The sequence below is a fragment of the Bufo bufo genome, chromosome 1 (assembly GCF_905171765.1).
Source record: "Bufo bufo chromosome 1, aBufBuf1.1, whole genome shotgun sequence".
Lineage (NCBI taxonomy): Eukaryota > Metazoa > Chordata > Amphibia > Anura > Bufonidae > Bufo > Bufo bufo.
Window position 1 is genome coordinate 49,526,412 of NC_053389.1, and position 15,575 is coordinate 49,541,986.

General features: G+C 43.9%; 1 protein-coding gene across 4 annotated transcripts in view; it reads left to right on the plus strand.

The window, feature by feature from the left end:
* The window catches only part of PAX7 (paired box 7), a 116,928-nt gene that overhangs the window by 72,607 nt on the left and 28,746 nt on the right, over window positions 1–15,575 (plus strand). For all 4 annotated transcript variants that reach the window (XM_040423138.1, XM_040423155.1, XM_040423147.1 and 1 more), the window contains exons 6-7: window positions 1,638–1,803; window positions 2,073–2,269. In XM_040423138.1, coding sequence (XP_040279072.1) covers window positions 1,638–1,803; window positions 2,073–2,269 — 363 coding nt within the window. The remainder of the gene's footprint in view (window positions 1–1,637; window positions 1,804–2,072; window positions 2,270–15,575) is intronic.

Below are 15,575 nucleotides of genomic sequence, written 5' to 3' on the forward strand. Positions count from 1 at the left end.
GGAGCTGCACAAATACAACACCTTAAGGGATGGGGACAACGTGTAGGCTTGGGGCCATCAGCTAGAATGACGTCATTTATTATGAAGCAAAAGGCACCCATTGCTATGGCAGAGCTGGGAAAGCCACAGACATGTTCTGGGAATTATACTACAATATCTCTAATAACTAAAATCTGGTCTAGGTTTAAGGAATTGATTGGTCTCCAAGGATTATATGACAACAAGCCTTTGTGGCGCAATCTGCGTTTACCTGAAATGTTTCGACTCGAAGGTTTTTCCCCCATGGCAAGAAAAGGGTATTCTTTTTCTTCATCGGATTCAGACGGGAGCTGTTCTGAAACTGTTTGCACAATTACAACAAGAATTTGGTCTCCCACATACTGTATTCTACCAATTCTTGCATATCAGGCGCAGTTTAAGGAAGGCATACAAATATCAGCCTCCCCTCCGATAGTCCGAAAGATATTATGTGGTGGCAGCTCGAAGGGATTCATTTCTATGCTCTATAGGCATCTGTTTGATAAATCTCCCTCATCCAGCTATTTACTGATCAAAGATAAATGGGAACCAGACGTTGGTATTATTGCGCAGGAGTAGTGGGAAGCTATCCTGGCTTTAACTCCTAGCTTAACACTGAGTGAGGCACAACGTTTATCCCAGCTATACCCAATACACAGAGTGTATAAAACCCCTGTATTCTTACACAAGATAGGGCTACGGACGAACTCGCGTGGTCCCCGGTGTGGAGTGGAGGAGGCTTCCTTGATGCATATGTTTTGGGAATGTCCTGGGTTAGGGGCCAACTGGTAGGGAGTTTTGCAGATAGTGGCCCAGACAACTCAGATATGGTTACTGAGCGATCCCAGAGTCTGTGTACTAGGTCTCGTACACAGGAGGTGGTAGCACAATGTCTCTTAGCATTCAAAGAATACTCTTTCAAGCTAGATCAGAACAGAACCCACCCACTAAATGGGATTTTGTAAACCGACTTAACAATATTCTGAGATATGAAAGAGGAATATATACGAAAAGAAGATGCCCAACTAAGTTCATGGCTATCTGGCAGGGATGGTTTGAAGCCCCTGGACTGGCGTCGCAAGCTTTAACAAGAGATTGTTTACGGGGTCAACGCTCCGTACTAGGGCATGGAGGACTCCTACTATGGCTCTGATATGTGATCGTGGTCAGACCCGACATTCTGGACTAGGCAATTATTTGTGCAGACAGCGGTATACTATATCAGCCAAGCAACGTGATGCAGTGCCTTCCTAGGGTGGGTTGGGGAAGGGGTGTTATTATTAATGTCTGCACTTCCTGTTTTGGTACTCTGGAAAAAAATTGATATAGAAATAATGACAAGCTATCCAATATTTGTATTAATGTAATACTTTATTATGCTTTGTCTCTGATTTATGGACCAATGTACTAGAAATACTTTTTCTTTCAATAAAAAATAGACTTAATTTAAAAAAAACAACAAAAAAAACTGAAAGTGGACCTCGAATCTGCACAATAAAGACGTCACCATTTTTACCGTTGACGTTGATTTATACTTTGCTATCATGACAATCACAGTGTTTTGCAAAGATCACTGGTGGTCAACAGTTTATCACAAGCTTTATCTCTACCCTTTACAGGTCTGGTTCAGTAACCGAAGGGCGAGGTGGCGCAAACAGGCAGGAGCCAACCAACTGGCCGCATTTAACCACTTACTGCCTGGTGGTTTTCCTCCCACAGGAATGCCAGCACTGCCTCCATACCAGCTCTCTGAGACGTCGTACCAAACAGCCAGCCTCGCTCAAGGTCAGGGTCTTTGTTCTTCTGACTTGTTTTTAGTTCGTACACCTCTTCCAAGGTTGATTCTGGATCAGATACATCAGATTTATGATTGTAAATTATATTATTTTAATGCTGTTGCTTTACATTTATGTATATTTTGCCAAACGTCTTGCATCAGTATAGGTGAATCTACCTAATGTACAGCCCTAATCATGATATCAAACATCAAGGCTTAGAGCCTATCATCATCATCTGTAGACTATAAAATAATGTTCCTGTATCTCTATTGATAGATGTCGGAAGCACAGTCCACAGACCTCAACCTCTTCCTCCTTCCTCAATGCATCAAGGAGGTTTATCAGCTGCAACTGCAGACACTGGAGCGGCTTACGGGGCAAGACATAGCTTCTCAACCTACTCTGACAGCTTCATCAACCATGGAGGACATTCCAACCACATGAACCCGGTCGGTAATGGCCTCTCCCCACAGGTAGGCAGCAGTAGAGTTATATGTCATATAAGGTGGTTGTCCAAGCATCAGATGTTGATGATCTATTCTCAGGATGGTCATCAATAGAATAACAATGGTTGTCCAACACCCAGCACCACCATCGATCTGCTGTTTCAGGCAGCCACAGTTCTCCATACGAAAACCGAAGGCTCTTTACACTGTGTAGTTTCCAGCGCTGGTGTACTGCAGCCATGTACAACCTCCTCCCCTTCACTGCTGCTATTTCTAACATGGAGAGTAGAAAGGGGCAGAACCAGGGGCGTAGCTATAGGGGAAGCAGCGAAAGCGGCTGCTTTGGGGCCCTGACCCAAAAGGGGCCCATCCAGGAGGACTAAAAGATTTTGTCAGGGCCCCCTCAAAAGTATTACACACTGAAATTATATACAGTGACAGTATAGACAGTGCAGAAAACGGATGGAACAGCTGCCGGGCCTGGTCTGACAGAGCGATTTTTACTAGCCACAGGGATGTGGGCGGCATGAAAGGAAGGGGTTGCGAAAAAATTACTGGGGGAGGAGGGCCCCATTCAAAAATTTGCTGTGGGGCCCAGTCATTTCTAGCTACGCCACTGGGCAGAACAGACAGACTTCAGTAACAGCAGCAGAGCTCTGAATGATTTGTGTCAGATTCAGCAGCTAGGCAAAGGACTTGCACACACTCTACAGAAGAAAATTGGGAGGAAATGTTTAATAAGGACTATTTAGAAAGTTGCTTAATTTTGCATTTAGGAAGAAGCAAATGAGCCACAAAAAGAATTTAGTGCAAAGACCAATCTCTACTCTACTATCAGATAATGCTGTATCCCTGTCAGGTGGTGGTGTATTGACATGAATATGCATCGTATGACGTTATCATGGGAATGGTATAATAGCTTCAGTATAACAAATTGGGGCTCTTGCTTTCTTATTGTAGTCTTCGAGATCTCTGTAGTCATTAGACAAGCAATGCAGAGTACATTGAGAGAATATCACTGATGATCCGCACGCCTGCACCTTGCTCGGCGCCATGTACACTGGGACATATGTGCAGGATGCTATGCCTATGTTTTTGTGTAGGTCATCAGATGAAACGTGCAGTGCCATGTAGTTCTAGGTTTGCAGTATGTTGTATATGATACTAAATAATGGGAAAATCCTGTGCACCTGAGAGATATTGGGAACCGTGGGGAGCCTTGGATGTTTTCGAGAATACAGGAAGGGAACTATATTGAGCACGGTAAGTATCCCTGGGCTGCGGAGAGTGGAAAATATTGGGCACTACAGGGAGCCTTGGAGACTGCAAGGAATAGAAAATAATTATAGGGAGCGCCGTATATTATATTGGCTAATGTGCGGACTGAGATATATTGAAGATACTGAGCTCAGTGGGAAGTAATAAAGATGTTGGGGACTATTGGTAGTAGTAGATTCTGAGCTCTGGGATTATGTTAGGGAGTACAGTGGTTAAGGCCAGGCTTTCCACACTCATTAAGGAACAGAAAATTACTTTTTTCGCCTTTTTTTTTTTCTTGGAAAATATTCTAGATATCCAATATCTCATTATCTTGATCTAGAATGACATGCCTTTAATCTTGCGTAGTTAATTGCCGGCACTGTGTGGCATATCGGCCACACAAGAGTAAAGCAGGGTTAAAACTAGATATGGCGACATCCCTGGTAAATGCGCGTTCGCCATTACAATTCATTATATAGTTTGTTAACACAGCCGCTAGATACTTGTTGTGGCTTGGCTTTATTTGCTAAATTCAGACCTGTATCAATAAATTCCTTTATTTAACGATATAAATGATGACATGTACGGCAGACGCACAGATCTGCGCTCTCGCCCATTTGTGATTTGCGGAAACATGGGTTCTGTCCTAATTCTGAAGGACGGTATCCTAGCCCAGAGCGCTCACACTTAGTCATGGCGAAGAGCTGAAGTATGACATAAAGAGCTTAATCCATTAATATATTAAGCTTGATTTCCAGTAGCTGACAGCTCGTGTAACACCCATTACCATGTTTGTCCTGTGTGTGTGTTAAACACGGACGTAATTGTCTTTATATAGGAAAAGGGTGTCGTCCACAAATTCTGGAACATTAGCATTACAAGTCTCGGTTTCTTTAACTGGCGAATTTCACGCGGTATTCCTATGACATACTGGTGTTCCAACCTGGATCCGGCAATAATCACGTGTCCGTCTTGTATGTGCTTCCCCCCTTTTCTTCCTTTCTTTTCCGAGACGCTGTGCTTATAATAGGCATTTAAAATGAGACTTGCTGGGCGCGGGAGGGGAACTGCAAGGGATGTTAAATACTACAAAATTAGAAAGAAAAAAAAAAACTGATGCAAATCATTGGTAAAAGAGAAAATTATGTGCAATTACCCAGCGATATTGGGCAGCTCGGCCCACCCTCGACCAACAAGATCTCATTAACAAGCAGAAAATAAGATTGAAATGGTGTGTAAAAGAGCTGAAAAATGAATTTCAATGCTGCATTTGTCCACAATTACCCCCTCGTTCACACATATTTTATTGCAATTTTTTTATTCTTCTTAATCTTTCCATCCCTCAAAGCAGATTGGCGACATCCTAGCATTACAGAGGCTGAGGAAGCGAGCATTAAGGATTTTTCCCTCTCTGAAAGCGAGCCCTGCTCCCTGCCGGCTGCTGCGTGTGGATAACACGGCGGTACTCAGACGCAGACGACAGGGCAGAGCAACGCTAGGAGCTACTGCCGGATTGGTCAGAGTGCGAGAAGACGGAGCACAGAGTATTACTTCTCGGGCTCTATCTCGTCCACTAGTAATATAGGGTGTATTTAATTTTTGAAAGCATCTCTGTAGTGCTGCAAGGGTTAAGTTGCAAATACAACCGCGAAGGTAGGTTCGCATGGAGTTTTTTTTTTTTGGAGGAGGTTTTGAGGCAGATTATTTTCCTGCAGGTTTTTCAGCCATAGCCAGAAGTGGCTTTAAACGAAAGGAATTGGAAATATAAAGGAATCAATTACACTTCTTCTTCCTGCTGGATCCACTTCTGCAGGAAAATCTGCCTCGAAACCTCTTCCAAAACACTCCACGTGAACCTACCCTAAGGGTGCTGCCTCACTTAAGGTCTTTTGGCACCCTTTTGACGCAACGAAACACATGGGTATTTTAGAAGCTTTTTCCAGGGTGAAATTTTTTAGTCAAACAATATTTTTATTGCATTTTTCCATGTGGAAAACACATTAAAAGCACCAACCCAGAGTATGCTGGGATTTGAAAAAAAAAACAAGAAAAAACCTCTGAAGCACAATGCCAGGAAACTTAAAACGCCGCTACAAAAAACAATGTGTGTCGTGCGTTTCATAACTTCCTATTGGAGAAAAGGTAACATCTAGTTGCAACAAGAAAAAAGGAAATAAAAAAATGTGTGTTTTTTGGGGGGAAAATTGTGTGTAACCACCTAAGGTGGCATTTTTTAGTAACACAATGTTTTACTTGCGCTTTTTTTCAGCCTTTTTTTTCCCTATAGAGAAGTTTATGGGAATTAGGGCTCATGCCCATGAACGTAAGGGCTCCGCGTCTGTGCTGCGGACCGCAACTAGCGGTTTGCAATGCATGGGTAACAGCCGTGTGCACTCAGGGTGCAGATGCGGACCCACCGACTTGAATGGGTTCGCAAAATACGACAAAAGATAGGACTTATTAGTATTATTTTTTGCGGTGCAGAGGCACGGACCAGAAAGTGGACTAGTGCTTCCATAGGCTTCCAATCCGTGCCTCTGCTCCGCAAAAGATAGGAGATGTCCTAACTTTGGTAGTGTCTTGCAGAACGCGGACCCATTCAAGTCAGCACGGAGTGGACACGGCCGGCGCCTGTGTATTGCGGACCCGCTGTTTTTGGTTCACAATACGAGAACCACGGCCATAGGGTCGTGTGCATTAACCCCCAAGCCTGAAAAAAAAAACACCCACAGCATTCTGCGATTTCCAAAAACTCCAAGGAACCAAAGAACGCCAGGAAATTGGCGTAAACAACATTTTTAGGGTGTTTTATAATTTCCAATTGGTCGGCATCAAAAACGTAATGTGAACCCTCCCTAAGGCCAATGTTTATCAATGTATTAATAATTTTTTTCCGGGGTGTGGGGTTGGGGATTTGGGGGACTTGAACGAGCCTTCGTAGCATTGCAGGTAACGCTAGGGAGGTTCGTTCCCGTGCCGGCATGAGAAGTGACATGGGTGCCGGGGAGCAGGTAAGTACAACCTCTGTGAGGGGCCCGGGCATATGGGGGGCATCATAGATCTTGGATAACCCCTATAACGTTCTAGACATGGAAGCATTTTGATCTTCTGCACGTGGACAATTGTGGGAGCAGAGATTAATTACATATCGTTTTATCTAGATATTTCTAACAAACCTAATATAAAGCTTATTACAAGTTGGGTCTGTGATGGACGGGACATTTTAGGTGATATGATACACAAGAATGTTAGTAGATGGATGCGGGTGATACATTGTGACATTCTTTTTTCTAGATCAGGATGTGGGCATCTATCCAGTATTATTTTACTGTTAGGTTTTATACTCCACACTTACATCACAATGAGGAATCCGGGATGCTGGGCAATGGGAAGCCACCTGCTGCTGTCAGTCAGGGTATTAAGAGCTGCACATTCCTTTACACATGAGAAAAACAGAAAACCTCTCTATTATCCGAGGCCGGAGCTGGGATTTCCTAGTGTCCCCAGAGAGTGAAGACTTCTGGTCGGTCTTGTTGCTCACTGCAGAGAGATGGGAAAAAAATATATCATTTATTGAGTCCTGAGTTTGTCTCTACAAAAATTAACTGCTTACAGTCATTACATGCAGTTGTGGTTTAGCATCTTCTCAAGTGTTAAAAGATTTAGCTGAGCAGGTGACCAAAAGTTAAGAGAACAGAGAAGAAACTGAAGTTTTTTGCTGTTCACAATCAGTTAGGAGATTGCCTGATATAATACTATTAGATATGCATCCTTTCTGATAGGCTTGCCAGGAGAAGTACAGATTCAGGTTAGATTTTTTGCAATAGTTCATACTCTGCATTCCAGACTGACTGCAATCTGTTATAACCCACAGCTGCTGGCCTTCTCAAAGGCTATGGGCACCTCTGGATGAATTTGTTTTTTTATTAATTTACTTACTAAATTCAAAATGTAGCGACTTTCTTATAGAAACATTTCCTACCATTTCGCTTCTGCAGAGTGTGTGTAAGTCCTTCACCTAGCTGGTGGTGCTGTTGAATCTGACGTAAATCCATCCCAGTTCTGCTCCTGTTTCTGATGGCTCTTTCTACTCTCTCCTTCTCTCTCCTCTTAGTGGTAGACTGAGCAGTGTACATGCAAGATTTGTGTGGCGAGAAGGGAGAAGATCCAGGGGGGGGGGAACCTCTAAAAGCTGTAGATAGGGAGGAAAACAGAGCGGGGGAAGACAGCAGCATCCTAGACACACAGATCCAGTATATTTTACTGTGAGGGACATGTCCACATGAAAAAAGTCTGAAACAAGGAGCAGATTGTAAACTAATTATCGGGAAGGGGGTCTAAAAAAAAATGAAGGAATGAAGTTTACAGCCTGAAAGTTAGTGCAACTCTTTTTACTTAGGGTAACCACATATGTACAAATCATTTTTTTTTCCATGACAAAGCGGCCCATAGTCTTAGGAGTTTTTTTGTTATGCAACTTAGTGCCCAACTGAAAACACATTTTAAATCATATTAAAATCCTATAAATTAACCAGAAATGTGAATTCAGATGGCCAGTTTATCTATTAACCTCAGCAACAAAGACTATCCTCTATTAATGACAGAAAAATCGCTTGATTTTTGGAAAAATTATTCCCAAGCATTCAGCTTTTCATTCTTTTAATTTTAGGGACATGCTGGTACTGAATGATGATCATAATAATCACACATATGTTAAAGTAACCCCCCCCATGCTTCCCCTCACAAAGGCTCATTACTCGCAGTCTATATGTAACAATTACCTGATAATCTTCTTTATCACTGGTAGTCTATGCTTGACCCTTAAAGAGCCTAACCTGACATGTCTTAGTAACTAGTTGCATCCCCCATGTAATAACAAATGTGGAAAATCTATTCTTATGACATGCCATTGCTTTATTATCCCTGCTAGAAGATAGGAAGGAATTGCTAGCCGTTTGAAATGAAGGTCCAGCTGGGGGCATGTCCCTGCACAGTCTGACAATGGCAGCACCCTACTGGCAACACTCATCTGAACCCTCAATGCAAACTGATAGCTAGGGATGAGCGAATTGACTTCGGATGATACATCCGAAGTCGATTCGCATAAAACTTTGTTCTAATACTGTACAGTGCAGGAGCTCCGTACAGTATTAGAATGTATTGGCTCCGATGAGCCGAAGTTATTGCTTCGCGAGACTTCGCACAATAACTTCATTAATTAATTTGTTCTGTAAAAAAAACATTTCCCGAACTGTAAAATAAAAAAGTACCTTCCCTTTCTTCACTACTCTGTCATCTTCCCGGGTTGCAGCCAATGACGTATTGTTTGGCTGCAGAAGTGATATTCCTTATACCACTGCAGCCAATGACTGGCCTCAGTGGTGTTTTGTCCCAAAAGCAGCATTGCACTGCCGGATCACATGCCACTTGGGGACACGTCACCACTGAAGCCAGTCATTGCCTGTAGTGGTGCGTATGGCCATATCAATGCTTTGGCAGGAAGAAAACAAGTTGGGAGCAGGTAAGTAGGAACCTTTCAGGAGGGGATGCTGGCTAGGGGGCCTTCCCTTGATAGTTAAGATTCTCGGAAAAACCTCTTTAATCACCTCCCCAGCATCAGTAATCTAGACTCCTATGAGTACAGTCAAAGATCAAAAAGGCTTTGAATACTGATGTATAAAAGTGGCAGTATGACTGTATAAGGTACCACGTAAACCAGCCTGGCGTGTGCTAGCGTCAGACTGTTTAGGTTCACAGGGATTTCCGCTGATATGTTACCACATTTTCATAAATCTCTACTTTAAATTCATCACTACGGCTTCTACAGAAAATAAGTATCTCTTTCATATCTCGAATCTTCGAAAAGTTGTAAACGATGGGAACCTAGCAACAAAAAAGGGGTTAATGGGTCCAATGAAAAGTTTGTGCGCCTGAGCCATCAGTGTTGGGCATGCTCATCCATACTCGGCGCTCATGTTATCTGCTCCCCTGCGCATCCCCCTGTTCCCTCCCTCCATCCCTATCACTTTCCCTCTCCAGCATTTGATGTGGAGCACAGCCTCTCTGTCGCTTGCTTCTTCTGAACTGAGGGGATCAGTAGCGTCAGCAGAGCTCGTCTCTCTCCTTTGATCCATGTCCTGAGGCCGGCTTGACAGCAAAGCAGCATGGAGACAAAACGATTCAGCCAAAGTGATTCCTGACAACTGTCTCCCAGAGATAAGGGAGCCTCTTTCTTCCTGGGATTTTTTTTTTATTTTTATTTAATACCTCCTCTCCATTTCTATATGAAGGAGAGTCTCTTTAAACGAGAGGCGGCAGCCAAGACATGTTGTATGGGAATGATACACGGAAGCTGTATCTCTAAGCTCCCTGTGGCCGCCTTTTCACCAGCCTCATGGCTCAGAAGTAGCAGAAATACAGACATGTAAGGGTGCGCGGTCCAACATGGCTGACTGAATACAACATATGCAACTAGGGGCCTGTGAGGATAGATCCCAGGGGTGCACACATTAGGAAGATGATTCTATCCAGTATGATGATACTGGGGACGGAGGTATAAAATACTGCAACTGTTCACGTGGAAAAATGCTAAATTCTGGCATAATGTTATACTTTACGTGCATGTTTAAATACAATATCTGTGCGCCATTTCGTATTGACCACTACAAGACTACACTATAAGGGTTGTGTCATCTCAGACATTAGTGAAATATTGCTAGAATATGCCACCAATCTCATATAGGTGCAAATCCCACCCCTGGGACCTGCTCCTATCTCCAGAATGGGTGCCCAAAAGTGAAGGACCGCGCGCTGTGTACATGCGCGGCATGCTCTCTATTCAGTTCTATGGGAGTTCCACGAAAAGCTATTTTCGGAAGTCACCTAGATGTTTGCATGCACAACCACCTCTCCATTTGCCTCTATGGGACTGCCAGAAATAGCCGAGTTTGGCTACTTTTATGACTCCCATAGTGGTGGATGGAGGGTGGTCACGCATGTTAGGCTGCTCTCCGTTCACTTTGGGGGCGCTGTTCTGTAGATAGAAGAAAGTCTCAGAGCTAGGACCTACAGCTCTCTGACATGGATGAAATATCCTAGTGATATTCCACCAATATCTGCAATAGGACAACCTTTAATTTACACCAAAAGTCTGGACTATGGGGGCAGGGCTTAGCAAGAAAAGGCTTAATATGAGACATTGTGTTCCTAAACTGTGCCAAAATTTTGCTGCCAATTAAGTCAACTGTTAATACGCGATCCCCACATATCTGGGTCAGTCAATTTCGCACATATACAGTACAGACCAAAAGTTTGGACACACCTTCTCATTCAAAGAGTTTTCTTTATTTTCATGACTATGAAGGCATCAAAACTATGAATTAACACATGTGGAATTATATACATAACAAACAAGTGTGAAACAACTGAAAATATGTCATATTCTAGGTTCTTCAAAGTAGCCACCTTTTGCTTTGATTACTGCTGTGCACACTCTTGGCATTCTCTTGATGAGCTTCAAGAGGTAGTTCCCTGAAATGGTCTTCCAACAGTCTTGAAGGAGTTCCCAGAGATGCTTAGCACTTGTTGGCCCTTTTGCCTTCACTCTGCCTTCCAGCTCACCCCAAACCATCTCGATTGGGTTCAGGTCCGGTGACTGTGGAGGCCAGGTCATCTGGCGCAGCACCCCATCACTCTCCTTCATGGTCAAATAGCCCTTACTTTCAAAGTTTTCCCAATTTTTCGGCTGACTGACTGACCTTCATTTCTTAAAGTAATGATGGCCACTCGTTTTTCTTTACTTAGCTGCTTTTTCCTTGCCATAATACAAATTCTAACAGTCTATTCAGTAGGACTATCAGCTGTGTATCCACCTGTATTCTCCTCAACGCAACTGATGGTCCCAACCCCATTTATAAGGCAAGAAATCCCACTTATTAAACCTGACAGGGCACACCTGTGAAGTGAAAACCATTTCAGGGGACTACCTCTTGAAGCTCATCAAGAGAATGCCAAGAGTGTGCAAAGCAGTAATCAAAGCAAAAGGTGGCTACTTTGAAGAACCTAGAATATGACATATTTTCAGTTGTTTCACACTTGTTTGCCATGTATATAATTCCACATGTGTTAATTCATAGTTTTGATGCCTTCAGTGTGAATCTACAATTTTCATAGTCATGAAAATAAAGAAAACTCTTTGAATGAGAAGGTGTGTCCAAACTTTTGGTCTGTACTGTACCTAGCTCGAGCCGTATGACTGTAATGGCCCGGGATGCATCTAGCTCCACTGTGAGTATGTCTGGCACAGTATGCCAGTTTGTGTCAATGCCGCTGGTAGGTCAATTTTCGTGTATACATGTCAGCAGTGGAGTACATAGAGAAGTAAGGGCCCCATAGTAAGGATCACACCAGGCTCCCCACACAGGACAGAAGGGTTTCCGCCTAAACCCTATTCAATGACCCTTGGGCCATTTTTCCACTGCCTCATTTGCTAAAAGTTGTTCCTTAAGGTTCCATTCACACTTCCGCAAGTGTTGTTCGAACCCGTTCTGCAATTGTGCGGAACGGGTGCGGACCCAGTCATTCTCTATGGGGGCTGAATGGATGCGGAGAGCACACTATGTGCTCTCCGCATCCGCATGTCCGGAGCGCGGCTCCGATCTTCCAGTCCGCAGCTCTGGAAAAAAATAGAGCATGTCCTATTCTTGTCCGCAATTGCGGACAAGAATAGGCATTTCTATGGGGGTGCCGGCCGGGTGTATTACGGATCCGCAACGCACTACGGAAGTGTGGATGGACCCTTAAAGGGTAGAGTCCTGACCAAGTTTTCACCTCCAGTAGAAGAGGAGATAATCCCAACTAAGACTGGGCCCCCTCTTGCCCTGGGCCCCATAGCATGGTCTGCCGCTATGGTAAATACGCCTCTGCATGTGAGTACCTTTGAGTATGTGTGTTTCTGAAATCAGCTCTGCAGGGAAGAACATAGCCCAGCTGGGCAGGAGATGTAATACTAGGGTCTTGATTTTTTTAATGTATAGCAGCATGGCTATGACGTGAAGTTCAGTGACACTATTCTTTGGATGGGAGTGAACGTGATTTGTTCCCCTAGTGCACCCTAGCTCCGGGAGAACACGCAGGAGCACATACCATTAATATACTTAATATCTACATTTTTTTTTAAATAAAGAGAAAATACACTTCACATAGTTAATATTCTGACATATTCTGACCCTTTTAGCTGGTGTCTGGTCTCTTATGTGGCTGATGTAAAAACCACACACACAAGTAATAGCTCTCTTCCTACAAATGGCAATGATGGGTCTCCCAACCTTCAGGAGGTGAAGGGTCGCCTGAGAGCAAGTGTTTTCACTTAGTTCCAGATGCCGATGTGACAGGTGTGAGCTAGTGGTAAATTCCCTACCAGCGGCCAGCTATCCTAGCCCTGTGTGAGTGTGTGACAGGGACCAAGTCGTCGGAGATTCGCTCCGATTCCCAAGAACAAAATACATCCTAATGAGGTATCAAAAAAGAGGTTCTCCAACGAACTCGGGAAAATCGAATGAACTGGTGGGGAACCTGACTGGATCATACATGGAGACTGTGATGTATAACTTCACCTAGCTGGTGGTGCTGTTGAATCTGACGTAAATCCATCCCAGTTGTGTTCCTGTTTCTGATGGCTCTTTCTTCTCTCTCCTCTTAGTGGTAGACTGAGCAGTGTACATGCAAGATTTGTGTGGCGAGAAGGGAGAAGATCCAGGGGGGGGGGACCTCTAAAAGCTGTAGATAGGGAGGAAAACAGAGCAGGGGGAAGACAGCAGCATCCTAGACACACAGATCCAGTATATTTTACTGTGAGGGACATGTCCACATGAAAAAAGTCTGAAACAAGGAGCAGATTGTAAACTAATACATGGAGACTGTGATGTATAACATATTCTGGGGAAAAGCTTTTCTACCTGATTTTTAATGAGCCCGATCTCCAGGGTCACAGCCTGACTTACAGACATAACTGCACCGATCACGAAGATCCGCACAACTTTGGCCGTATATCCACAGGTCAGAATCATCGCTTGTATTGAGTACAATGTAGAACGGGAGAATTTGCCAAACCCTAAAAGAGGTACAATGGAGTGATACCATCGGGACAACTATGGATGTACACGAGGAGATGGTGGGGGCTTACCTTGATAAGTTGTACTTTCTGATTTACAAGTCCCTGCATAGTCATCTCGCCTGGCTCTGTCAATCAAAAAGGAGGGACTGGCAAAGGAAGGAGTTGGAGCAATGGTGCACAGAGTGGATAAGGCCCGCCCTTGGTGCACTTAACTGCTCAGAATGAAGCAACAGGTCAGCAAGGCTCTGTGCTTGGTTTATCGGGGAATTTCCTGCTGACAGACTCCGTTTAATTGTCCCAGGTGCACTGTGATCGGCTGATGATTCAGTACATTTTTGTATAAGCAGTCTACTGACTGTCAGGGATACTGGGGCAGATTTACTATTGGAAATTTACTATCGAAAATGTGCCAGTTTTTGGCACATTTTGCACCAAATAAACTGAGCGTGCCTGATTTGCTTCCCATTTGCTAAACATTTTACACACTTTTCTAAGCACCTCCCAACAGGGGTTTGTGGCTTCATTGGGAAGGGGTCCGGCCTAAATGCACCTCTGTGCACCAAAATTTTGGTATATTTTTACAGTAAAACTACACTAGCTTATAGGTGGCATAAACTTTTTTTTTTGTACACATGGTCAAATTTTTGGCACAATGAACAGGATTTTAGTGTAAATCCGATGAAGGATTTACTATACTCCAAATTTATATAAAAAAAAAAAAAGCCCAGGCCACGGGATAACAATTTCTAGCAGTAAATCTGCTCCACTATTTTTAATCCTTTCACTGACCTAGACCACCAGGGATATTATTATTGACTCCTTCCCTGCCCTAGCTCACTATGTTGCCAATAACCCCTTCACTGACCTAGACCCCCGGGGATATTATCATTGACTCCTTCCCTGCCCTAGCTCACTATGTTACAATTATCCCCTTCACTGACCTAGACCACCAGGGATATTATCATTGACTCCTTCCTTGCCCTAGCTCCCTATGTTGCAAATAACCCCTTCACTGGCCTAGACCACCAGGGATATTATTATTGACTCCTTTCCTGCCTTAGCTCACTATGTTGCCAATAACCCCTTCACTGACCTAGACCACCAGGGATATTATCATTGACTCCTTTCCTGCCCTAGCTCACTATGTTGCCAATAACCCCTTCACTGACCTAGACCACCAGGGATATTATCATTGACTCCTTCCCTGCCCTAGCTCACTATGTTGCCAATAACCCCTTCACTGACCTAGACCACCAGGGATATTATCATTGACTCCTTCCCTGCCCTAGCTCACTATGTTGCCAATAACCCCTCCACTGACCTAGACCACCAGGGATATTATCATTGACTCCTTCCCTGCCCTAGCTCACTATGTGGCCAATAACCCCTTCACTGACCTAGACCACCAGGGATATTATCATTGACTCCTTCCCTGCCCTAGCTCACTATGTTGCCAATAACCCCTTCACTGACCTAGACCACCAGGGATATTATCATTGACTCCTTCCCTGCCCTAGCTCACTATGTTGCCAATAACCCCTCCACTGACCTAGACCACCAGGGATATTATCATTGACTCCTTCCCTGCCCTAGCTCACTATGTTGCCAATAACCCCTTCACTGACCTAGACCGCCAGGGATATTATCATTGACTCCTTCCCTGCCCTAGCTCACTATGTGGCCAATAACCCCTTCACTGGCCTAGACCAGCAACGATATTACCATTACCTCCTTCATGTCCCACTTTTTCCCCCCACTGTGATTTCAGCATATGGCTCTTCTAGTTTCCATTCTGCAGAACTGCATTTGCAATGGGTACTTGATCCCAAATCTGCAAAACATGACAAATACAAACCTTGCCTAAAAGAAGTCTATCATATGGAGGACCCTAATCGGCTAGGTCAGTTTTGGATCACTTTCTAATGCAGTCTACTTACCTCTTTGTTTAGTTTCTTGGCA